Source organism: Nannospalax galili, unplaced genomic scaffold (genome assembly GCF_000622305.1).
Source record: "Nannospalax galili isolate Female #2095 unplaced genomic scaffold, S.galili_v1.0 scaffold1659, whole genome shotgun sequence".
NCBI lineage: Eukaryota > Metazoa > Chordata > Mammalia > Rodentia > Spalacidae > Nannospalax > Nannospalax galili.
The window spans coordinates 892,058-907,872 of record NW_008342925.1 but is presented as its reverse complement, the minus strand read 5'-3'; the positions used below and the strand labels follow the sequence as shown (position 1 = coordinate 907,872).

General features: G+C 56.1%; 1 protein-coding gene across 2 annotated transcripts in view; it reads left to right on the top strand.

The window, feature by feature from the left end:
* The first annotated feature begins 6 nt into the window (after positions 1–6).
* The window catches only part of Plcb3 (phospholipase C beta 3), a 17,613-nt gene continuing 1,804 nt past the window's right edge, over positions 7–15,815 (top strand). The window contains exons 1-31 of one of the 2 annotated variants that reach the window (XM_008838948.3): positions 7–141; positions 2,596–2,673; positions 2,924–2,992; positions 3,080–3,220; positions 3,489–3,568; positions 3,650–3,703; positions 3,800–3,875; positions 3,986–4,086; positions 4,623–4,789; positions 4,970–5,116; positions 6,106–6,346; positions 6,532–6,616; positions 6,697–6,883; positions 7,485–7,681; positions 9,081–9,177; positions 9,255–9,339; positions 9,566–9,690; positions 10,115–10,269; positions 10,368–10,529; positions 11,194–11,293; positions 11,376–11,480; positions 11,682–11,773; positions 13,492–13,645; positions 13,733–13,768; positions 13,882–14,050; positions 14,435–14,588; positions 14,673–14,749; positions 14,833–14,922; positions 15,009–15,066; positions 15,314–15,400; positions 15,481–15,700. In XM_008838948.3, the coding sequence (XP_008837170.1) occupies positions 43–141; positions 2,596–2,673; positions 2,924–2,992; positions 3,080–3,220; positions 3,489–3,568; positions 3,650–3,703; positions 3,800–3,875; positions 3,986–4,086; positions 4,623–4,789; positions 4,970–5,116; positions 6,106–6,346; positions 6,532–6,616; positions 6,697–6,883; positions 7,485–7,681; positions 9,081–9,177; positions 9,255–9,339; positions 9,566–9,690; positions 10,115–10,269; positions 10,368–10,529; positions 11,194–11,293; positions 11,376–11,480; positions 11,682–11,773; positions 13,492–13,645; positions 13,733–13,768; positions 13,882–14,050; positions 14,435–14,588; positions 14,673–14,749; positions 14,833–14,922; positions 15,009–15,066; positions 15,314–15,400; positions 15,481–15,684 (3,672 nt within the window). In that variant the 5' untranslated portion in view covers positions 7–42 and the 3' untranslated portion in view covers positions 15,685–15,700. Of the gene's footprint in view, positions 142–2,595; positions 2,674–2,923; positions 2,993–3,079; positions 3,221–3,488; positions 3,569–3,649; positions 3,704–3,799; positions 3,876–3,985; positions 4,087–4,622; positions 4,790–4,969; positions 5,117–6,105; positions 6,347–6,531; positions 6,617–6,696; positions 6,884–7,484; positions 7,682–9,080; positions 9,178–9,254; positions 9,340–9,565; positions 9,691–10,114; positions 10,270–10,367; positions 10,530–11,193; positions 11,294–11,375; positions 11,481–11,681; positions 11,774–13,491; positions 13,646–13,732; positions 13,769–13,881; positions 14,051–14,434; positions 14,589–14,672; positions 14,750–14,832; positions 14,923–15,008; positions 15,067–15,313; positions 15,401–15,480; positions 15,810–15,815 lie in introns of those variants that run through there. The other variant, XM_008838947.2, reaches the window with a different exon arrangement.

Sequence of the window (15,815 nt, the reverse complement as noted above, 5' to 3'; positions counted from 1 at the left end):
CGTCGGGGCTCCGTGGGTCCCCGAGCCGCCCCTGGCGGGACCATGGCGGGCGCCAGGCCGGGCGTCCACGCGCTGCAGTTGGAGCCGCCCACCGTCTTGGAGACCCTGCGGCGCGGGAGTAAGTTCATCAAATGGGACGAGGTGAGTGCGGCTGTCCCTGCTCTGCCCAGATTTGGGTGGGGGGAGCTCCTTCATCCACACTTGGCCGGATGCCGGGGACCCCCCCCCACTTCAGCCTCGCTTGATGACTGCGCCCCCATCCCAGCCTTGCTGCACCCCGGAAACTTGAGTCCCCTGTCGTCTCGGTAATTGAGCTCTGGTAAACTGCGATTTCCAGTCCTTAGAGTGGAGACTTTGAACCCCAATAAATCCTGCGCCTCTTTTCACTCTCCCCCTCTCTTGCCAGACTAATTCTGGTTCTTTGGTCCCGCTCTGGTCCCCAGACCCCTGCTCCCCACACAGGACTCCCAGGCGGCGTAGGGCGTTCCGGTCCTGGGTGGGTGCCCCTGGGACCCCACTCTTCCCAGTGTCTCATCTCAGCGGTTCTCATCCATTCATCACTTTTCACCCTCTCCCTGTTGACATCTCTTTGCCCTGCCTTCTGGATACCAGGGAGCTTTCTGTCCAGGTGGAAAGCACCAAGTCACCCCCTAGTGGATACTTTGCCCCCCAATTCCTAAAACTCCGGGAACTTTGCTCCCCACTCCTTACCTTCGAGACTTTGAGCCCCCCATAAATCCCATCCCCTATTTTTTTTTTTAATCTGCTTTTCCCCAGGAGTTTCCTTAGATGTCCACCTGCGGCTTGCCATTCCTAACCTATGTCCCACCTATGTTTCACACCCTCTCCTACCCCCATGGGCCCCTCCTTCCCTGGGACCTTCACCCGGGCGGCCTGGGCTTCCTTGCTATTCCTTCCCAGTCAGGCCATGGGCCTGGAAGACTCTAGGTTTCTTTCCGGCTGGGTGGGGCAGGAGCGGGAGCTGAGGGGAGGGGCTGGGGGCGTGGCCTGAGTGGCAGGTGTGCTGGGTGAGGGGTGCCTGGGCACCCCTTGGGGCCCCCAGAGACCCTTCCCCCCAGGCCAGCCTGAGAGGAAAAGTTTCTTTTTTTCCTTCTAGTGTGATAAACCCAAATAAGGAAGTGGGAACAGGGAGAGGGCCTGGGGTGGGGTAGGGGTGCTGAACATGGTTTGGGGCTGGAGAGCAGGGGGCCCAGGTAGCCTTTAGAGGCTAGACCCCTGGGGAGGGGCCCACAGGTGCTCTGGGGGGCAGTACCTTCAGATCCCCCTCCCACTGCTGGGGGACTCAGGCTCAGGGCAGGATTGAGGATCTCTTGAAGGGAGTGGGGCCCAGTGTCTTCTCACTGGAGTGGAAATCCATGCATCCCACAGGTTTAGGGGCATGTGGCCCCAGATCCGCTGCCAAGACTGCACTGGGTGGGGCTGTGTAATCCCTACTCTCCCAAGGAGGCAACTGAGGACTGGCAGGAGAGGCTGAGCACAGGCCACGCTGTGAGGTTGTGGCTGAGCCCAGGATCCAGGAGTCCTACAAGGGTCTCTGCTTCCTGCTTCCCAGGTCACAGGGCTTTGCCAAGTGTACCTCCAACAAATCCTGGCTTCTCAGTTTCCTCCTGTGTAAAATGAGGGTGACAGCAATACATACTTCACAGGGTTGTGGGGAGTCTGAAAGGGGCTGGTTGACATCCAGTGTATAGAACTGTCCTTGGTTCACAGTTAAGGCCATGGACTGCATGCTGTTATATACATATATGCAGAATTGGTTAGACTGTGAGCAGCAGTTGGGCCTGGAGGGGGGTAGGGGTGGGGGGGTCCTCTTTTGGCTGGAGGGGAGTTCCTCCTGTGGGCCAGAGGCTAAGCCCTTGACACCCGTTGGCTGCTGGTCCTGAGCTCATGGAGTAGTCCTTAGCATATACCAGTGACTGGATCCTCCTTGGAAAATGGAGTGTATCCCTGCTTCCTGGCCACTGCCAATCTTGGGGATATTAGGGGGAAGATGGAGCTCCTTGCCTAGTTCTCCCAGGGGCCCTCTTCTGTAAGATGGAGTGAGCCTGGAGGCTGGGAGGATCCCAGGAGGTACAATGTGACTTCAAGGCAGATTTTGGGGTGACTGGTTACTATGGGGCCCCAAGGGAGATAGAAGAAGCTTTAGGGTCAGACTTCTAAGCCCCCTGCTTTCATTCTGTAGTGCACTCAACTAAGGAGGCTGCAGGCTGGGATTCCCGTATCTCTGAACTCTTAGACCCTCTGGGGAAACTGAGGCCAGAATAGGTTTGGGGAGCAGAGGCTTCATGGATGGAGAAGGAACAGTGTGACAAATGCTGGAAGATGGGACAGGGTAGCTAATAGCCTATGTGATCCAATCTTAGGGCAGCCATGAGGCCAGGAGGGGTGTTGGGGACCAAACATCAAACTTCTCACTGAGGACTTTGGCTTCAACTTAAGGAGCACCTGTTGGCCGGATGAGGCTTCCTCTTGGCTCATCACAGAAACCCTGATGTGGACAGCTAAAGCCAGTCCAGGCTTCAAGCCTGCCACAACCCTTACTCCCTGACCTTTGTCCTCCTGTGCTGTCCTCAGGAGGCCTCCAGTCGGAACCTAGTGACCCTGCGTGTGGACCCCAATGGCTTCTTCTTGTACTGGACAGGACCTAACATGGTAAGGGCAGTGCTGGTGCCCCTTGCTCGGGCCTAGGCCCTGCTGGAGCCCCCTGCCCGGCTCCCCTGTTCTGGCGGTGGGGCCAGCTACTGGCTGACCTCTCCCACGCCTCCCCAAACAGGAAGTGCTATGGGCGGGAGCTGAGGCTGGGGCTCCAGCCAGGGGGTGGCCACTCCCAGCCTGGATGGGGAGCTTAGGGCCCCCCCACCATACTTCTCAGACTCACAAACTTTGGCTCTGGTTTCCACAGGAGGTGGACACATTGGACATCAGCTCCATCAGGGACACACGGACAGGCCGTTATGCCCGTATGCCTAAGGTGAGGGATGAGACCTCATACTGAAGGGGACAAAGCTGTGGGCGGACAGGATACCCCTCTTCCTCATCCTTGGCTCTCACTACCCAGGACCCCAAGATTCGAGAAGTACTGGGCTTTGGGGGCCCTGATGCCCGGCTGGAGGAGAAGCTGATGACTGTGGTGGCTGGGCCAGACCCAGTAAACACCACGTTCTTGAACTTCATGGCCGTGCAAGATGACACAGTCAAGGTGGGCTGGGGCAAAGGGATAACCCAGGAGAGCAGATGGTTCTTTGAGAGATACTATATAGCCCAGGCTGGCCTGGCACTATAAGCAGTCCTCCTCTATACTGCAGTCTTCCAAGTGCTGTTATTACAGCTGTGAGCCACCATCCTCAGCTTTGTTCTCTTGACATTTTATGCACCAGCTACTGTTCTGTGTAGCTGAACACAGCCCCCCTGTGGCTGGGCCAGGCCCTAGGTCTCCCTCACCTCTCCTCCTGTGTGCTAACCCCCAGGTTTGGTCAGAGGAGTTGTTCAAGCTAGCTATGAACATACTGGCTCAGAATGCCTCCCGAAACACCTTCCTGCGGAAAGCGTGAGCCCTGGGCCACCCTGGGGAGCACTGGGGGTTCAGGTGACCAATCCCAAGATGTGACTCTTGTACCTGCCTCCCCAGATACACAAAGCTGAAGTTGCAGGTGAACCAGGATGGACGGATTCCGGTCAAGAAGTGAGCACCCTTTTTCCCTCAGCATCTCCTCCTTTCCTGCCCTGACCTTGGTGACCTTTGCCCCTCACTGACCCTGACCCCTCCCACCTGCATCAGCATTCTGAAGATGTTCTCAGCCGACAAGAAGCGGGTGGAGACTGCGCTAGAGTCCTGTGGCCTCAAATTCAACCGGGTGTGTGGGCTAGGGGCCAGGGTGAGGGTGTGGCAGGGTGGGATGTTGGTGGGTGCCCACTTTCTGGAACAGGCTGCCTCAGGTTCTCACCCAACACTCCTCACCCCCAGAGTGAGTCCATCCGGCCAGATGAGTTTTCCTTGGAAATCTTTGAGCGGTTCCTGAACAAGCTGTGTCTGCGACCGGACATTGACAAGATCCTGCTGGAGATGTGAGCGGGCGGGGCAGGCCTCCCTCCGGCTAGGCTCTGCCTCTGGCCTCTGCTCAGTGTTCTCTGATCCAATGAGAAGGGATGCTGGTGGGCAGGTCCCAGGGTGCCAGAGTAAGGAAGGGGGACCTGCCCAGAATGTGCCCCTCTGCTGTCCGGAGCTCTGCTGCCAGCTCTGTGCCATTCCTTTGCTGTGGAGTGGCTTAATCAGCCTGCTGAGGATGGGAACCAAGAGGCTCAGACATGTTGAGGGAGCTGCTGAGCCCCCGGGGCACTGGAGGCTGGAGCCAAGATTGGTTCTGGGGTCTAGAAACACCGAGTGCTGGGTGGCCTTAGGCAGCTTCCAAAGCCTTTGTGAATGCCGATGTTGCCTGACAGTGCTGAATGTTCAGGAGAGCGGAGAGGGAAACAGCCCCAGAATATCAATCTGTGGCTGCTGAAGCTAGGCGAGGTTCTTTCTCCTCCCTCTCCCAGGGTGAGGGCTTGGCATGGGGTAGGGGCTAAGGCTGTGGCCTAACCCAGCTTCCGGACCCCTCCAGAGGCGCCAAGGGCAAACCTTACCTGACACTAGAACAGCTCATGGACTTCATCAACCAGAAACAAAGAGACCCGAGACTCAACGAGGTGCTGTACCCACCCTTGCGGCCCTCACAGGCCAGGCTGCTCATTGAAAAGTATGAGCCTAACCAGCAGTTCCTAGAGCGAGGTGAGTGAGCAGCTAGTGGCAGCGTGGGGCAGAGTGGGTGGGAAGGCTGGCTTGTCCTCTGTGGTTTCATTCTTACACCAGCAGTTCCTAGAGCGAGGTGAGTGAGCAGCTAGTGGCAGCGTGGGGCAGAGTGGGTGGGACAGGCTGGGCCTAGCTGACCTGTTGGCGCCCCATCCCCAGACCAGATGTCCATGGAGGGCTTCAGCCGCTACCTGGGAGGGGAGGAGAACGGCATCCTGCCCCTGGAGGCCCTGGATCTAAGCATGGACATGACGCAACCATTGAGCTCGTACTTCATCAACTCTTCACACAACACCTATCTCACTGGTGAGCGAGCAGGAGCAGTGGTACCCACACCCTCCCTCACACGGCTTCCCTTTTAGGGGAGCATATCTTTCAACTTGCTAATTCATGGGCTGATACTGGGGAGGGGGCAGGGAACAGCTAACCTGCCCGCCCCAGAGCCAATGTCTCTGTGGCTAATGGGTGGTCATCTTCCCCAAGTGTCTTGGGGGAAGGCCTGAGCCAAGGTTGCTTGAATTGTGGAAGAACGGTCTATGCAGATGCCTGGCCTAGAGACTGGATGTTTTAAAAGAAAGCGCTGGGTAGCTCAGTGGTAGAGCATTTGCCCGTCATGTGTTTGACCCTAGGAGAATGGGACAGATGGAACATGGGCTAGGGGTAGGTGCACAGTGGATGATGGCTGGTGGGAAAAAACTAGGAGAAGGAGGTAGGGCCAGCCCTAGTCTGGAAGCTTCTGAACTCATTGTGACTAGGAGAGAGGCCCTATGGAAGGTTTGAAGCAAGGCGTGGTGCTGGGGCCTGGCAGGTTGTCTGAAAGCTGATACCAGGTATTCTCTGGAGGTTGGGTTGGAAGCAGGGAGGGTCTGTGGTTCCCCAAGGCAGGATCTGGTGAGGTTGATGCAGGGTAGAGGTGGGTGGCAGAGGTGGACATGGGAGACACTTGTCCTTGAGGGTTGTGGAGGGTATCTGGGGGACTCTGATGGTTCAGGCTAGTGGGGTGGTGCTGGGAGTGTTTATGCAAAAGAACGTGAACCCTATAAGATGAATCATCCAGGGCTGCTAATGCTATGTCCTCACCTAGTGGGGAGACCAGTGACAGGAGGTCAGGATTCGGGCCCAGCCCTGAGGGCTTCTAGGGTAGATGGCACTGGCTCCACAGTGAGTGGAGGAGTGACAGGCTGGCCAGAGTGTGCCATGCTGGACTGGACGTGCAGGGTCCTCTGTGTTCCCAGCATGGGCTGGTTCCACATGGAACAGGGTGGCCAGTGGGTGGTGACCAGCCTTATTCATAGCTGGGCAGCTGGCCGGGACGTCGTCGGTGGAGATATACCGCCAGGTGCTGCTGTGGGGTTGCCGCTGTGTGGAGCTGGATGTGTGGAAGGGACGGCCACCTGAGGAAGAGCCCTTCATCACCCACGGCTTCACCATGACCACTGAGGTGCCCCTGCGTGATGTGCTAGAGGCCATTGCTGAGAGCGCCTTCAAAACCTCACCCTACCCTGTCATCCTCTCCTTCGAGAACCATGTGGACTCGTGAGTGGGCCTGTTCTGGGAGTCTCAAATATGGAGCCCTCTTATGGGGGGACTCTGAGATGGACCCAAATGCATCCCTGTACAGTGCTTTCATGACCTGCGGCCAGGGGATGCCCACCCACTCTATGGACCTCTTATTTGTCCTGCCTCAGTTTCCCCCATAACCTCTGACCTCATCCCCACAGGGCAAAGCAGCAAGCCAAGATGGCTGAGTACTGCCGCTCTATTTTTGGAGATGCACTGCTCATCGACCCACTGGACAAGTACCCGGTATGGGGGCTGGGAGCTGAGGCAGGGCATGTGGGGGTGAAAGGTGACTGAACAGGTCCTGACCTGCCCATACCGCCTAGCTGTCTGCGGGCGTCCCCTTACCCAGCCCGCAGGACCTGATGGGCCGCATCCTGGTGAAGAACAAGAAGCGACATCAACCCAGCACAGGTGTCCCTGACAGCTCAGTGCGCAAGCGGCCCCTGGAACAGAGCAACTCGGCTCTGAGTGAGAGTTCTGCTGCCACTGAGCCCTCCTCACCCCAGCTTGGTACGATCTGATCTGGCCTCTGGTCCTGACCCTAACCCTGACTTAACCTCTCACCCCAGTCCCTGACCTCCTTCCTTACCACCTCTCAGCTGGGTGGTGACCTCTCAGCCCTGACCCCTGACCTGTCACTGCTGCCCCAAGCAGGGGTACGGCTTTGATTCTGAGCTCAGTGAACCTCTCCCCTCAGGCTCCTGATGCTTGTCCTGCTGCAACCTTCCTGACTCCACTCACATAGCCACTTAAAATTTCCGATAACCTTTACCCTGTCACTTTATTGAGGTCCCTCGTCACCTGACCCCTAATTGCTCACCCCAGTAAGTCCCCCATTGGTAAAGCTCTGATGAGCCCAATTGGCTGCCCAGTCTGTCTTCATTCCTGACCTCTCATCCATTCTTGGGCCACCCTACCTGCCCCTGCCTCCCTGTATATAATTCTGACCATGGCCCCTCTGAACTACTGCCAGCTTTAATGCCATCCATCCCCTGAACCTGTCCCCTCTCCCCAAGCTGTCCTTCTCTAAGAGGGCACCCTGACTTCCCCACGGAGTCATCTCCATACAAACTGGACACAACTTCATCTCTGACCCTTGACCTCTGTGCAGGGTCCCCCAGCTCTGACAGCTGCCCAGGCCTGAGCAATGGGGAAGAGGTGGGGCATGAGAAACCTAGCTTGGAGCCCCAGAAGTCTCTGGGTGAGGATCGAGGCCCTGATGTTCTCATGCCTACTGACCGAGAGGATGAGGAGGAAGACGAAGAAGAGGAGGAAACAACAGATCCCAAAAAGCCCACCACGGATGAGGTCAGGCTCTTAGGTGGGCAGATGGGGGAGGCTCACTGAGTGCTTGCTGGGTATCAGTCATGGCCCCCTCCTGGAGCTTGGTGTGTGTAGGTCAGGTGTGCAAGTGAATGTACAAGAGTTAGATGCAGCGTCAGCAAGATAGTCAGCCAGTGAAAGCATTTGTGCACAAGCCTGATGACCTGAGTTTGATCCCCATGACCCATATGGTGGAAGGAGAGAACCAACTCCCAGAGGTTGTCCCCTGACTGCCACTCACGTATCCTAGTGCACAAACATACACAAAATAAAGGTAAAAAAGAGTGAGGAGGCCGGGCGTGGTGGTATGTGCCTTTAATCCCAGCACTTGGGAGGCAGAGGCAGGTGGATCTCTGTGAGTTCGAGGCCAGCCTAGTTTACCTAGTGAGCTCCAGGACAGCTGGGGCTACAGGGAGACCCTATCTCAAAAAGACCAAAAAAAAAAAAAAGAAAAAAAAAGAGGGTACAGGGCTGACAAGATGGTTCAGAGGAGAAAAGCACTTACCACATAGGCCTGGTGACCTGAATTTGATTCCTGGAACCCAAGGTAGAAGGAGAGAGCTGGCTTCCAAAAGTTGTCCTCTGACCAACATGTGTGTATTGTGGCATGCATTAAAAATTAAAAAATGAGGAGCTGGAGAGATGGCTTAATAGTTAAGAACATTGGTTGTTCTTGCAGAAGACCCGGGTTCAAATCCCAGCACCCACATGCCAGCTGATAACTGTCCATAACTCCAGTCCCAGGGGATCCGACAGCCTCTTCTGACCTCCGTGGGCATTGCACGACATGGATGCACTTACCTCCATGCAGGCAATACACGCATACACATAAATTTTTAAAAAAAATAAGTAAAAAAAGTTTAAAAAAAGTTAAAAAATGTATTAGAGGTCAGTCTGTTCTACAGAGCAAGTTCCAGGATAGTCAGGGCTATATAGTGAAACCCTGTCTAAAATATAAAATTTAAAGAAAAGACGGTCTAGAATTGCATTGTGGAGTGTAGAGGAAGGAGACTCTGACCTGGGCAGGGAGGCTGGGGCAGACAGATTTGAATGAAAATAGTATGTGCCAAGCAAAGCCCTCTGGTAGAGTCAGCGTTTGGGAGGAGACACAAATGGAAGGTGGGGGAGTACCAAGGGGAATGGGGAGTGGAGGTGACAGCAACAGTCACTGTGCCTGTGGTAGAGCAGATTCAGGAGGGGCCCCGGAGCTGGGGAGGGCATGTGGTATGGGCAGGGCAGTCAGAGCCTTCCATCAAAGTGGTGCATGTAAGCATCTGGCAGGAAGCCAGTGGGTAGTGTGGGAATGGGGTTAGCACCCCCTTTGTGGGGAGTGGGCAAGTGTGGGAACATCTGGTACTGCTGACCCTGGGTTTGGGGGCCACAGGGTACAGCCAGCAGTGAGGTCAACGCCACTGAGGAGATGTCGACACTTGTCAACTACATTGAGCCTGTCAAGTTCAAGTCCTTTGAGGCTGCTCGAAGTGAGTGGGGCTGGGTGACTGGGAGCAAGCCCTGCCTGGTCCTGCCAGACCTGATTCCTTCCCTCTGCCACCCCCAGAAAGAAACAAGTGCTTTGAGATGTCATCCTTTGTGGAGACCAAGGCTATGGAGCAGCTGACCAAGAGTCCCTTGGAATTCGTGGAGTATCCTCCCTAGCCATTAGGGTCTGGGAATGGGGCTGGGGTGGGTCCTGGCAGGACCTTGCAGGAGCCTCAGGGGTCTGGGCCTATGGAAGCCACCTCCAAGGGGGCCTTAGTGGGCTAATATGTGGAGAAGTGGGATTCTAGGTACTTGGAGAAAGCCGATGGAGGATAGAGACTGGCAGAGGGCGGGCACTGGTTCTCATATGGCCTTGACCACCAACCTCAGATACAACAAGCAGCAACTCAGCCGCATTTACCCCAAGGGTACCCGTGTGGACTCCTCCAACTACATGCCCCAGCTCTTTTGGAATGTGGGCTGCCAGTTAGTCGCACTCAACTTCCAGACCCTGGGTGAGCCCTGGCCCTCTTGGTTTTTGTTTTTTTGAGAGAGGTCTCACTATGTAGCACTGACTGACCTGGAACTTGCTGTGTGTACCAGGCTGGTCTCCAACTCACAGATTCTGCCTGCCTCTGCTTTTTGAGTGCTGGGATTAAAAGCATGTGTTATTATGCCTGGCCCTGGCCCTCCTTGACCCTGACCCCCGATGCCCATCTTACTGACTTCTGATTTTATCTAAGCCTAGATCCCCAAACTGAATCCAAGCTTTGTCCCCAGCCCTAATGTTGGTCAACTCTGTAGACCCCTTACAGGTCTGATTGCTCCTGAATCTTGATCCCCCTCCACCGTTGGTCCTGGACCTTGAACTCTGACTGCTCCCCACACCCCCACCCAGTAGGACAGCCAACTGACCCTCACCCTACCCCATGCCCACAGATTTACCAATGCAGCTCAATGCAGGCGTCTTTGAGTACAATGGGCGCAGTGGGTACTTGCTCAAGCCTGAGTTCATGCGGCGGCCGGATAAGTCCTTTGACCCCTTCACAGAGGTCATTGTGGATGGCATTGTGGCCAACGCCTTGCGGGTCAAGGTAAGCTCAGGGAAGTTCAGGTCCCTGAAGGTTTGGGCCCAGGGTCTGCTGGTGCACACATAGCAGCTGTCTGACCCTCCTTGGTCTTCCCATCCCAGGTGATCTCGGGGCAGTTCCTGTCTGACAGGAAGGTGGGCATCTATGTGGAGGTGGACATGTTCGGTCTCCCCGTTGACACAAGGCGCAAATACCGAACTCGGACATCTCAAGGGAATTCCTTCAACCCTGTGTGGGATGAGGAGCCCTTTGACTTCCCCAAGGTGAGCCCTCCTATCCTGTGGCAGGCAGACCTGCCTTGGCTCTTAGACCAGGGAGCAGGGGTCAGTGTGCAGAAAGTAGGGAGGGCCAGGTGTGGTAATGTACAACTTTTAACCCCAGCACTCAGGAGGCAGAGGCAGGCAGATCTCTGTGAGATGGAGGCTAGCCTGGTCTACATAACAAGGTCCTGCATGTCCCAGGTCAGGCTTGAGTTCCTTGCCCTCTTCAGGGTGACAGAAGGAGGTAAAGGGGCTGAAGGGTAGGAATGACAGTGCGCTTCAAATCTCGTGTCATCCCTGTCCTGTGCCTGTACGAGGAGCAGACCCAGCCTGGCTCATCTCTGAGGCAGGAAGTATTTGGCAGAGATCACAGCCCTAAGCTCACAAGCTCACACCCCCCTCACTGGTTCCCCACTCAAATGTGGCCTCTAACCTGACCCTGGTGAGGCATGTCCTGAATTTCAGACACATGGCTCACTCTAGTTGCTAAGCAGGTCATGACATGACCTGTCCTGTCCTGTGATGGCCCTGAGGGCTTCTGGCTGCCTGTACTCTTGACTCAGGACTCTGATGGTCACTGGTCATCTCTTGGGCCAGGCTTCTGTGCAAGGGTGAAGCCTTGGTGGCTGTGGCTCTACCCCATGGCTCAGCAGTCTGGGTCCCACAGGTGGTGCTACCCACACTGGCTTCGCTTCGCATTGCAGCCTTTGAGGAAGGTGGCAGATTTGTTGGGCACCGAATTCTCCCTGTCTTTGCCATCCGCTCAGGTGAGGCCGTGGGCTGTGGGCAGCACCGGGTAGGTGGAGGACTCAGCTAGACCTAGCTGACCTTGCCATTCTGCCTAACCAGGATACCACTATGTTTGCCTGAGAAATGAGGCCAACCAGCCACTCTGCCTGCCAGCCCTGCTCATCTACACTGAGGCCTCTGATTACATTCCAGATGACCACCAGGGTAAGAAGTGGTAGGCCAGGATGGGGCCCCGGAGGGTGGGGGCCAGGCTGCCACCCGGACTTGGGCATTGTTGAATCTGGTGGCCCCAGTTCAAGTGGTAGACAGCCCCAGGGACAGGCTCCCCAGCCTTGGAGCCCTGCACTGGCAGGAAGGGTCTGGCCCGGGGTTTGGTCTGAGGACCTGGCCTTCTGCTTCCCCTAGACTATGCTGAGGCCCTGATCAACCCCATCAAGCATGTCAGCCTGATGGACCAGCGCGCCAAGCAACTGGCTGCCCTCATTGGGGAGAGTGAGGTGAGTGGGCACCGATGGAGGTGGGCAGGGCAAAGACCAGTGGACAGCTATGGGTCCCTCATCTCTCAGCCCCCTCTGAGTTCTCTCTCCAAGCTAGGCTCTTCGTGTCTTACTGCACACCTCAGCTTGATGTCCCACCAGCCTAGTCCTGTGCTTGGAGAACCTGCTCCCCTTTCTGGGTTGTTCTGTCTCATTCAAACCAGAAAATGAAGTCAAGTAGCTGTTGTGTGAGCTTGGTCACCTCCTTGGCTCACTGCCATGCTCATAAAGATGGGACACTGAGGCTATGGGAGGTGGCTTAGTTCAGACAGCCTGGCTAGGCTTCCAGCTCATCCCTCAGTGCTGGGCCTTTTTGTCACATTGCACTGGGCAGGGGCTTTAGATGGTCTGTAGCAAGCCTGATGCTGTAGGGTTTTCTCTCTCTCTCTTTTTTTTTTTTTTTTTTTTTTTTTTTTTTGTCTTTTTGAGACAAGGTGTTCCTGTAGCCCCAGCTGGCCTGGAACTCATTATGTAGACCAGGCTGGTCTTGAACTCACTGAGATCCACCTGCCTCTGCCTCCCAAGTGCTGGGATTAAAGGTGTGTGCCGCCACATCCGGCCTTAGGTGTCTCCTTTTATGTGTGAACGTGTTTGTGTGTGTATGTATATGTTTGTATATGTGTATGTTTGTGTATACGTGTGCATGTGTTTGTGTGTACATATGTGGGAATCTGTGTGCATATGCATTTGTGTGTTGCATGTCTGTGTTTGGGGTATGTGTGCATGTGTTTGTGTATTGCATGTATTTATGTGTGTGCACATGTGTGTGATATTTTCCTGAGTTGCAGCATGCACATTTTTTGAGACAGGGTCTCCCATTGACCCTAGAGCTCACTGACTAGCCAGTGACTCACTCAGGTGAACTCCAGGGATTTGCCTGTGTTTGTCCTCCCTGGGGTTATAAGCATGTGGGGACCTAATCTCAGGTCCTTATGCTTGTATAACAAGTACTTTCCAGGCTGAGCCAGCTCCCAGCACCCTCCCCCCATTTTTTTCCTCAATGCTGGGCTTGAACCAGGGTCTTAAGCAGGTCAGGTAAATGCTGTAGCCACTGAGCTACACCCTTGGCTCAGCTACAGGGTCTTGAGTGAGGAAGCACCTATTTGCTTCGGGTTGGACCTGCTCTGGAGCAGCTCCAAGTGGGGTCAAAACTTGGGATATAGGGTTTCTGTTCCCACCGGAGCAGTTGGAGGCCAGGGAAGCCATAAGGAGGCAGTGGCTTTGGTGGGGAGGCGCCAGGAGCAGAGGTTCAGCCGCATGTCCTGACTGGGTCCCTGTGGGGCCTGTGGTGGCCGGGGAAGAGATGACTGCAATTAGGGCTGTGAGGAGCTGTTAGTAGAGAGACTGGTGCCTGCTTTGCGGTCACTTCCTTCTTTGATTAAATCAGGAGCTGAGCATCCAGGAGGAAGACAAGCCACTGGGAAAGGGCGGAGGGACATGGAGAGAGAGCTCTTGGGGCTGGGCCAGGCCTTTCCAGAATCATCTGGGAGTTGCTGAAAACAGGCAGTGAACTGCCATCACATGGCATGTGTTGCAGGGGTGGACAGGGGCTTAGGGGTGCCTGTTGTGCACCTCTTCATTGTGCAGGTGTTCAGATAGCCCAGCAAGCTGAGGGAGCTGGCAGGGGCGTGGAGCACCCAGAGAGATGGAGCATTTCTAGAGAATTTTCTCCGCTGCAGGCTCAGGCCAGTACAGAGACATGTCAGGAGACCCAGTCTCAGCAGCTGGGGTCACAGCCGCCCCCTAACCCCACTCCGAACTCACTGGATGCCTCCCCTCGGCGGCCCCCAGGCCCTGCCACCTCCCCCACCAGCACCTCCCTCAGCAGCCCAGGTAAGGAGCAGCCTGTGCTGGGGGTGGGCTGAGGGGAGCTCTCCATTCACCAACGCCCAGCTTTTCACCACTGCCTCTGCTTTCCAGGGCAACGAGACGACCTGATCGCCAGCATCCTTTCAGGTAGGAGGATGGTCTCTGATCTGGGGTGGGGCCACCTCGAGAGCCTCTTCCCCACCCAGCCCAGCCATCTCACCTGCTCCACTCCCCCCTCCTTCCTTTGCTCCATCTTTCAGAGGTGATTCCTACCCCCCTGGAGGAACTCCGAAGCCACAAAGCTCTGGTAAAGCTCCGGAGCCGTCAGGAGCGAGACCTTCGGGAACTGCATAAGAAACATCAGCGGAAGGCTGTGGCCCTCACTCGCCGTCTACTGGATGGCCTGGCCCAGGCCAGGGCTGAGAGCAGGTGCTGGCCCTCACCCTTTGCCCCATAAGTGCCCCACAGCCTGGGGCTATGAGTGTGTGCTGACAGTGATGTTGGAGGGCCCGTGTAGATGCAGGTCTCCATGCTGGGTGGGCATGCTCAGATGGCAGGGGGCAAGGAAAATAGAGGCAACTTCTACTCTGTGTCCTCCTCCCTTGGGAGTAACCCCGCTTCTGAAGTCTCCCTGCCCAGAAGCAGGCACCCATCTTCTGTGTGGAGCTAACGGTGCAGCTGCAGGCCCCTGCCGGGCCTCCTAGTTTGCATAGCCCTCACCTGGCTGGTGCCTGCCATAGCCTGCTCGCATGTGCCCTGCCCTAACTGTCCTCTCATGCCAGGGACTGGCAACTAAGAAGGTTCTCCCCATAGGGGCAGGGCTGCTGATGTGGAGAACATGAAAGAGGAAGAGGAGGAGGCCAGACAGTATCGAGAGCTCCAGAAACGGCAGGTGCAGAGCCTCTTGGAGCTGAGGGAAGCTCAAGCAGATGCAGAGACTGAGCGGAGGCTGGAATACCTGAGACAGGTGAGCTAGGCATGCAGGAAGAGCTGACCTCCTGGGTAGACCTGTCATTGCCCTGTGTTACCTGCTGGCTGTCTGTGTCCTCAGGCTCAGCAGCGGCTCAGGGAGGTTGTTCTGGATGCTCATGCCACACAATTCAAGAGGCTGAAGGAAATGAATGAAAGGTAAAGATAGAGGAGCTCATGTGGATGGGGTGGGGATCTGGTGCCAGGACAGGACTCTATAGTCCTGCCTCTGACCCCTCTAGGGAGAAGAAGGAGCTGCAGAAGATTCTGGATAGGAAACGCCACAACAGTATCTCAGAGGCCAAGACTAGGGAGAAACATAAGAAGGAGGCGTAAGCATGTTGGGGCCCAGAGCCACTGGATGCTGGGGGAGGCAGGGCAGGGCGTCCAGGCCCTGAGCCATCCTTTGCTTCTGCAGGGAACTGACAGAAATTAATCGACGGCACATCACCGAGTCAGTCAACTCCATCAGACGGGTGAGCCCCTCTCTATGCCTTCACTCCACAAACCCAGCTCCTTCATGCCTGGCTTAGTGCCGCATGGATCTCCAAGGGCTCCTAATCCTTCCCCCGCCCCCGTACCATGCCAGCAGTCCCCAGTGCCTGCATCATATCCAACACCTTTGTGTCTTTACTCCCCCCTCGCCCCCCAGCTACTCTACCCCAATTTCTGTGCCCCAGGGCCCTGGCTCTTCCTTGGTTGAATTCTTGTCCTTTCTCACAGCTGGAGGAGGCCCAGAAGCAACGACATGACCGCCTGGTGGCAGGGCAGCAGCAGGTCCTTCAGCAGCTGATGGAAGAGGAGCCCAAGGTGAGGCTGTGGAGGTGGATGGGCAGAAGGGACGGGAGCCGGCCAGCATGGCCCCTATGGGACACCGTCCTTTTCTGCAGCTGCTGGCCCAGCTGACCCAGGAGTGTCAGGAACAGCGGGTGAGGCTACCCCAGGAGATCCGACGGTGCCTGCTGGGCGAGACGACGGAGGGGCTACAGGATGGGTCCCTGGTGGCCTGTGCCAGCAATGGTCACGCGCCCCGGAGTAGTGGGCATCTGTCTGGCGCCGACTTGGAGAGCCAGGAGGAGAACACCCAACTCTGAACTGGCTGAGCAAGAGGTGGCCACGGGGCCAGGGTGGGCACTGGGCAGCGGGTAGAAGACACTAATGCTTTGGGTTTTTTTTTTGTCTTTTTGAGACAGGGTCTCCCTGTAGCCCCAGCTGTCCTGGAACT